Source organism: Capsicum annuum, chromosome 6, assembly GCF_002878395.1.
Source record: "Capsicum annuum cultivar UCD-10X-F1 chromosome 6, UCD10Xv1.1, whole genome shotgun sequence".
NCBI classification, from domain to species: domain Eukaryota; kingdom Viridiplantae; phylum Streptophyta; class Magnoliopsida; order Solanales; family Solanaceae; genus Capsicum; species Capsicum annuum.
The window spans coordinates 224478390-224486277 of record NC_061116.1 but is presented as its reverse complement, the minus strand read 5'-3'; the positions used below and the strand labels follow the sequence as shown (position 1 = coordinate 224486277).

The 7888-nt window shown below is 35.9% G+C and overlaps 1 protein-coding gene across 5 annotated transcripts; it reads right to left on the bottom strand.

Moving 5' to 3' along the window:
• Positions 1-747: 747 nt before the first annotated feature.
• LOC107875449 (transcription initiation factor TFIID subunit 15b) lies at positions 748-5421 on the bottom strand. 5 transcript variants are annotated; one of them, XR_007056846.1, is made up of 9 exons: positions 5061-5421; positions 4748-4976; positions 3352-4006; positions 2916-3066; positions 2754-2835; positions 1667-1872; positions 1487-1536; positions 957-1026; positions 748-838 (listed from the first exon to the last, which is right to left on the bottom strand). XR_007056846.1 is itself a non-coding variant. In XM_016722175.2 (6 exons), exons 1-6 carry the CDS (start codon positions 5287-5289, stop codon positions 1758-1760), a joined length of 1461 nt encoding a protein of 486 aa, XP_016577661.2. In that variant the 5' UTR covers positions 5290-5421; the 3' UTR covers positions 1609-1757. The 5 variants fall into 5 exon arrangements, 1 of the variants encoding a protein (XP_016577661.2); XR_001675833.2 differs by having other exon boundaries at positions 748-825; XR_007056847.1 differs by lacking the exon at positions 1487-1536.
• Positions 5422-7888: the final 2467 nt, after the last annotated feature.

Below are 7888 nucleotides of genomic sequence, written 5' to 3'. Positions count from 1 at the left end.
TGCACGCCTTCCAAAAACTGGTCCATCATCAATTCTGTCGCGGATTATTTATTTTTTAAATACACACACAACAACTACAACGTGATACGGCATTGAAATAGACAATGCTATTGACTTTTTATCAATTTTAAATTAACATTTTTACGATAAACTTTTTACTAACTTCATTCTGCAGTATTCAATTCGATTCAACAAGCAAATTTTTTTCAAGTTGAGCTCTAGACCAAACGAACAAAAAACAAGACAACCTCCCAATAAAGAATTCAATCTTCAAACAAGCGAGATTCGTAATGCAGGCTTATACAACCTAGTCTCTACAGTAGATCATTTTGTGGTCGGTTCATGCATGAAATACTAACCACTAATAATAGTCTTGCAATTTCTTCTTGTACTACTTTTACTACACTATATATTTTACGTTTCTTAATTCTTGTATATTTCAACATACGCTCCGTCATACTTTAATAATTTATCTCGTCTTTTTAACTCCCGTTGTATTCTTTTTCCAAATTGCTGACCTACTTTCCTTTTTCATCCGCTTCAAAATAAATGACCCCTTTTTTTTAATACTTTAATTTCAACTTGAACATTTTGATACATTTGTCAACTTTAATTTAAGGCAGCAAAATTCAAAAATCTTATTTATTTTCTTAAACTTTGTGACCCACTCGTAGAAATGTAGTGGAAAAGGGAATGCACCGGGTATGATGATTATTCGGCTTGAGCGTGATCCTGCTCTATGCGATATTCGGCTAAACAAGTGGGTAAATTTCCATTCAGCTTGACCCAATTCATCTTCTCGAGGAAAAAGAATCAAAGTGCAGCCTAGACCGAAAAACTGAAATACATTAATTTCGTTTTCTTTCAAGGAGAAAGGGACCTTAAAAAACTGCAACCTAGACCAAAAAAATAAAAAAATAAAAAAAATTGTGATCACTGAAAATCCAACATTATACCAAGGTCTTAACGGCAACAAAACCCACTGCTAGACCTGAAAGTTGCTGCTCCTCTTCTCGGATGAAACATCTGCTAGAGTGTAGATGCCATGTTATATATGACCAGGGAATCGCAAAACAGAGACTACTGCAGTTCCTCCGCACAAATAAATAGAATCATCAAAATATTGTTTCCCTATAACCTAAGATATCAGAAAGCCTTTCTTTTATTAACGAGGATAGCAAAACAGGGCTTACAGATGGGAGGCAAAAACACTGAAAAAAGATCAGCTTGAGAAGTCATTTACGAATCAATTCAGTGTAAAGAACAATGGAAGAGTTCTCTAAGGAGTATAAAACTTTCACAACATCGTCTAATGGCCAATGGACTTAAAATAGAGCATGAAGAGCAGAATAAACCGAGGCCATACTACAATGTTACACGTCCACTCTGCAAATGCTAGCATTTCTAACATGCAAGCAAAACCGCATAAAGGGGTCCATTCAGCTAGAATTACCAGAGTAATTGGTTTTTCATAGTAGTAACTCACCTGAATAGTTCACCTACCTTAGCAGCAATTTGCAGAATATCCAATCGCCTCTATCAAAACATTCAACATATCAAAAAAGGTTTCGAACTAGGAAAACAATCCAACCCCAAAGCCCCAAGTAGTAGAAAGAAAGGAGGAGAAGTTCACATAGCTCAAGTGAAAGTGAATTTAACAACCTACCTCTTAGCCACAGAGAGTATATCTTGAAATGGAACTAACTAAAAACCCTCCCACCACAATATTTTTAGTACATAAAATGCTTGGCTGGAACTCAGTAAGGACGTGAACGGTTTCCACCATGAAACTGTCTATCTGGTCCAGAACCTCCACTGTCTCTGTAGTTATCCCGGCGCCCACCACCACCATAACCTCCTCGACCGCCACGGCTGTCAATGAATAGAGAAAGACGAGAGCATTAGAGATGTATAAACTCTACAGGTCAAGCACAGAGACTCTGAAGTTCAGAATACACAAAATATCCCCACCCAATTATGCCTTTAACCCAAAGGAATATGTAGTTTTTAAGAGCGGTAGAAAGAATATAGAGCAGGCAAAGGTGCCAGCATGTGGATTTTCAAGTGGCAAAGATGGAAAAATGATTAAAAACACTAATTCTAGAAAGCACAATGATATTACACAATACATGTAACTTTAAAGTTTTACTTTGACGAATACATAGATGATGCTGATGAATATATTTTGCGGAATTAAGCAAAAAAGTTTGGTGCTAGCGAAGCCACACAATTAAGATTAACATGGTTCACATGCACCTTAAAAAAGGACAAATCTTAGTACAGAGTTGTAGAAATGAATTGTGATTACTTGCGCCATACTTTGGAATGAAATTATCTATCAAACAATTTCTTGAAAATAATTATTTGAAATTAAACATAACTTTGTAAATATCAAGTACGAATTTTAACCATGCCATTTCAGTACACAATTCGACACAAGGAGGATAGTAAACATTAGATGCAAGAATAGCTATGCACCTAGTATAGCTAATTTCAAGTCTCTTTTCTCAAAAGGATGGGCCTGTCACTGGTCTAATTAGTAAAGAGCCAAAACAACAGAAAATTGCATCAAATAACCATACGTCCACAATCTAGTTAATCACACTTGTTAACTCTGTATACATATGCAACAGCATAACCCCGAAGACATGTTACAAGTTAACATAAAGTGTGAATGGCACCACAACTTATGCAATACACAATGTAATATGCAATTGAAGAGAAAGTGTGTGCAATAATTAAACAAGGCTCACCCAGAACCAAATGCTGGAGGAGGCTTTGGAGCGGACTTTTCAGCCATCCCAACAGTGATTTTGTAACCTCTGAAGTCATGATCTGATTACCATATTTTATGGTCAGCATGTAAACTATTTACTGCATAAATTCAATTGAATAAATTTGGGTCTAGTTTTTACTATTGAAAAAGCCTCCAGCAGAGTGCGCTGCAGACGGATCTTCATATGACAAAACTGCATCTCCTTTGTTGTTTCCCTGTTCGTCTGTGTATAGCTTTATGCTCCAAGGCCACTGATCTTTATAGCCACGTTTTTGCTTGATTCTTGCCACCTATACAGTTATAAGAAACAAATTAAGCACCAACCCTGGTATACACACTAGAAGAGAGTCACAAAAGTAAACTACTTCATTGTCACAATACGATGTTTTAATGGTCAACAAAATCAAGTAGATCAGAATAACAGGAATTGGGTCGTCTTTTTGTCTACTCTCAGACATAAATAAACAGTTAACACAGCAAGGGATCATGAGAAGTTAAAGAAAAACAAAGTAAATGCTACAATACAAAATGAATCTGATACTGAGAATCATAACCAAAAGAAATCTGCATATTACTTGTCCAATGCTCCCAAAAAGTTCTCTAAGTTCTTCAATGGTCACATCAGGAGGCAAATTTGAGATATATATTCTTGCGTTGTCACAGAAATCTCCACAGTTCTCATCACATTGTTTGACCTTTACAGGAGCCTCAGCTGGAGCACTACCATAACCACCTCCTGCATTCCGGCCACCACTGCCATATCCCCCATCATATCCTCCTGGTGGACCACCTCGTCCACCCCCACGGGCATCAGCTGATGTATCCCCACCATATCCGCCAGGGGCACCATACGAAGGGGGATATGATGCAGGTCCACCAACATAACTCGTGGGTGGTGGAACTGCATCAGGATTTCCACCATAAGTATTAGAAGGTGGTGGATAGTTGCCATCAGCTGCCCCATAAGATGGAGGAGCATGTGGAGGACCATGAGCATAACCACCACCATCTCTTCCCTGACTACCACCGTAAGAACCAGTCCTACCACCTCCAGCATTTCTGCTATCATAGTTGTCACCTCTTCCCCCTCGACTATTTCCATATCCCCCATCACTTCCACCTCTGTTATAACTGCCACCACCTCTGCCACCACGATCGTCAGAACCAGCAGGTGAAGGTGCACCACATTTGTTACATTCAACTCTTCTAGCAAAGTTCAAATTTCCACAACTACACCCAGACATGCCAGAATTAATAACAATTGACGAGAAACCATAACAAACACAATAACATATGTAAAATGAAATATTAGGAAATGAAACCCAAAATAAATAACCTTGAAATAACCACCGCACTGAAGTAACAATTTGTTAAACTAATAAACGAATGTTAGAATTATATTAATAAAGGCAACGAGAATCAAAATAAATTTCTTGGCAAACCTGCACACAGAAACACTGGTTATCTTGAGCGAAATGGCTGGAACATTAACTAACAGGATTTCATACAAGTAATGACATGAATAAAAGTATAGTAAGTAATATATTTCTAGTGACATGGTCCATAACTTTGTAACTTCTAATCGCATAATCTAGAAAAGGCTCATGTTGTGATTTGATCTGATACAATCAGAAAACTTGCATACAACAACAACAACAACAAACCCAGTTTAATCAGAAAACTTGTATATAAGAAAGAAATGGTGTCCTACAAATTGCCACTATAACATGATTTTCCAAAAAATAACTTCAGTTTTAGCTTTAAAAGATTGCACAAAAAAACGCTACCCCACTATCTATTTGGCTAATATAATATTTTATTGTTGTTATGGAATTAAGTAGAAACCTCGCAAGGTTTAAGGGGAAGAAATAATAATAAATGATTTAACAAATGCTTCACAAGATTAGGGAAAAAATTAGTAAAGGATTTAACATGAGCTGAATATCAACAAAAAGGAAGTAAGAATATTACCTTGGGTTAGGGCAACGCCAATCACCTTCCTTACCACCTCCACCGCGACCGCCGCCGCGACCTCCACGATCTCCGCCTTGGTATCCACCGCCGCCTCCATGATCTCCTCCTTGATATCCACCGCCGCCTCCACGATCTCCCCCTTGGTATCCTCCGCCACCACCACGATCTCCGCCTTGGTATCCACCGCCGCCTCCGCGATCTCCTCCTTGATATCCACCGCCGCCTCCTGTAAATAGAGTACATACATATTGAATTAAAATTCATTCAAAGTTTCAAGCTACAAACATAGTATAATTATTCAAATAAATACCTCGATTATGCGAACCACCACCACCATATCCTCCACCTCCTCGACCACCACCACCTCTACCACCGCCGCCACCGTATGATCCGCCACTGCCGCCTCCGTAACCACCACCTGAACCAGAACCACCATATCCTCCACCGCCGGATCCATACCCGCCGCCGCTACCTCCATAGTTTACGCCACTAGGTGGCGGCGCAGATCCGCCGCCTTCGTAACCGTAGGTACCAGCCATCGACTAAACTAGCTAGGGTTTATGAACGAGAGAGAGAAGACAAAAGATAAAATGAGTATTGAGTAATAAAAGAGTATAGAAGGGTCAACTTATATATGCTGAATAGAGGGTAGATATTTTTCCCTCATGCATTTGTCCACTTCTCCAGCTAATAATCACCTCGATTACTTTCCTTTTTATACTGGTATTTTAGTACTTTATTTACTTACATTTTTTTAAAAGTAGATACACCAATTATTTACCAACTAATCTAAAATTTTACGAGTAATAATACTCTACAGCATTCTTTTAAGTAGGATAGAGAATTTCATAATTAATAATTGTTGGAATTAATGATATAAGTTATTATAGGAGTTGGTTTGACACTTATGCCCTTATTATTTTTTTTACGGAGAAATTTCTTAAAAATAAAAGCAGAAATTAAGAATCAATATATGCCGAGATTGATGATTTTCAACATGTTACATCCTTTATTTTTGAAAACATCAAGAAAATTGCAGTCGCTACTCTTCAGATGCGCATCAAATGAACCTGGTCATGTGCAGTTGCTTACAAACCATACGAGAGAGATGTGAAGCGTCCACTAGGCTAGTGACATGCAACATGCTCATTTGACTTATTTTATTTTGAGAACAGTGTCTCATTTGTGATGCAAATCGGTGCTAGAATTTAATTTTAAAGGTTGTTTTATAATTTTCCCAATTTGGCATACATGATATAAGATTTTAGTTTATCCAAGTAGAACATCTTGGATTTTTGGCAGCTTTTGGCAAGAGTGCTCTACATAATTCAAAATTAAATAGCAGTGAAATTAACTAGCAACTGCCACACTTAGGGATGATGTTCCACTAACACAATTGGATGTCCCAAGTTAAAATTACATGTATATCTAGAAGTTGAACTAAAAGTTTTTATTTCAGAAAATTATTCAACTTTATTTTGTAACGTAAAAATCACTTTAATCGAAATTTTCATTGTCGACATCCTATTGCATACGAGAAGAGAGAATTCACTTTTCATGTATTCAAATTTCATATCTTCACAATGTTGAGCTATTATTATCACGGGAAGCAAATAGTTCATATATTAAATTGTAAAAATCATGGAGAACTATGGCACATTGCAATTGAGGTTTTATTTTAAAAGTGGAAGCAAAAAGAGCATGATTATCAATCATCGTTCAATCCACTGGAATTTGTGTTTTTAACCTTTGAAAACGTTGAAGAAAATAGGAAAAATTATATAAACTAGCAACTTTAAGACATTAATTACAATTAATAGCAATGATTTCTCAAAATTACAACTAATAACAAAACTAGCAATATTTTACCTTCTTTAAGAAAAAGTGTGTGTTTTTTATTCATTTTTTTCACCCTACCCTTTTTTCACGCCACATACCATTTCAGTCCCTATCCTTTTTTCACACCACATACCATTTCAGCTTCCTCCAACTTTTTTTTTTTTTTCAAATTCCAAATCTTTCTCTCTGAACTTGATAAACATTGCATCCAACTATTAAAGTAAGTCACTTAATGCATGTTATATTTTCCATGTAAATTCTTTTATGTATTTTATTATTGATTTTTTTTTTCAAATTTTTCATTCTTCTTCTACGATTTCTACTGTTAGGGTTTATTTTTGAGGAAATTATTTGTGTGTGTATTGAAATCTTTATAGTTCCGCTATAATGGAACAACAAGCAAATCGTAGTAGTTCAGTTAGTGTGATTCAACCGAAGAATTTAGTTTCTGATGAATTACCATCTTTTAGTCTTGGGTTAACACAAGATGAAGATTTTAACTTGGGTTCTACTAATATTCAGCCTAAAGGAGGTGTTAGCAGTGAAGAAGCGAGATTGAAGTACCGTAACAATTTAAAAAATATTGAAAAAAATTGAACTAAAAATGGTTGGCTGATATATATGTGTAAGATCATTTATTATTAATGTATATCGGCTAGAAAAATTAAATAGTAAATCTGCCCAGCTATTATAAAAATCCCTAAATATTTAGTGTTTGGTTGTTGACTTTTATTTTACTTTGTGACTGAACTTTTATATTTGTATTTACTTTTTTTTTTGTTCTCAGTTGAGTGATTACAGGTTTTACTGTATTGAAAGTTTGCATTTGATTAGCTATAGTGAAGCACACAGAGTATTATGACATATTGGGTGTTGATGTAACCGCTACTCCCGCTGAAATTAAGAAAGTTTACTATTTTAAGGTGATTTCGCTTTAGATTATTGTTTTCTTTTTGGGGAGACTTTCAATATTGAGAATACACTTGATCCTTTATTGAAGATACATTTATGCCTATTTGATGATTATTATTTGCCCTTTGATGCGATAAACATGTACAATCCGCTGAAATTGATATATACTTGCTTTCTCGTTCAACTTATTTTTATTTTTGTTTTCTTTTCCCATTTGGATTTACATTTCGTTTTAGTCATGTTTAAGTTTACTTTAGATTCAATATTTGCTAGTAGTCTTTTAGAGTAGTTAGAGATTTATGTGCTAGTAGAAAATAAAGAGAACTTCTAGTGCTAGAGAAATTAAATTGGGGCTTAATTGGAGCGACTTGAACACTGAAAAATAAG

What these genes read in the sequence shown, in the direction of transcription:
- LOC107875449 (XM_016722175.2), bottom strand. Translation starts at nt 5,289, where the DNA reads ATGGCTGGTACCTACGGTTACGAAGGCGGCGGATCTGCGCCGCCACCT. An exon ending in TGCTGGAGGCTTTTTCAATA is followed by an intron (nt 2,836 to 2,915) that starts GTAAAAACTAGA and finishes TATGGTAATCAG; the next exon opens with ATCATGACTTCAGAGGTTAC. An exon ending in CCTCCAGCATTTGGTTCTGG is followed by an intron (nt 1,873 to 2,753) that starts GTGAGCCTTGTT and finishes ATTCATTGACAG; the next exon opens with CCGTGGCGGTCGAGGAGGTT.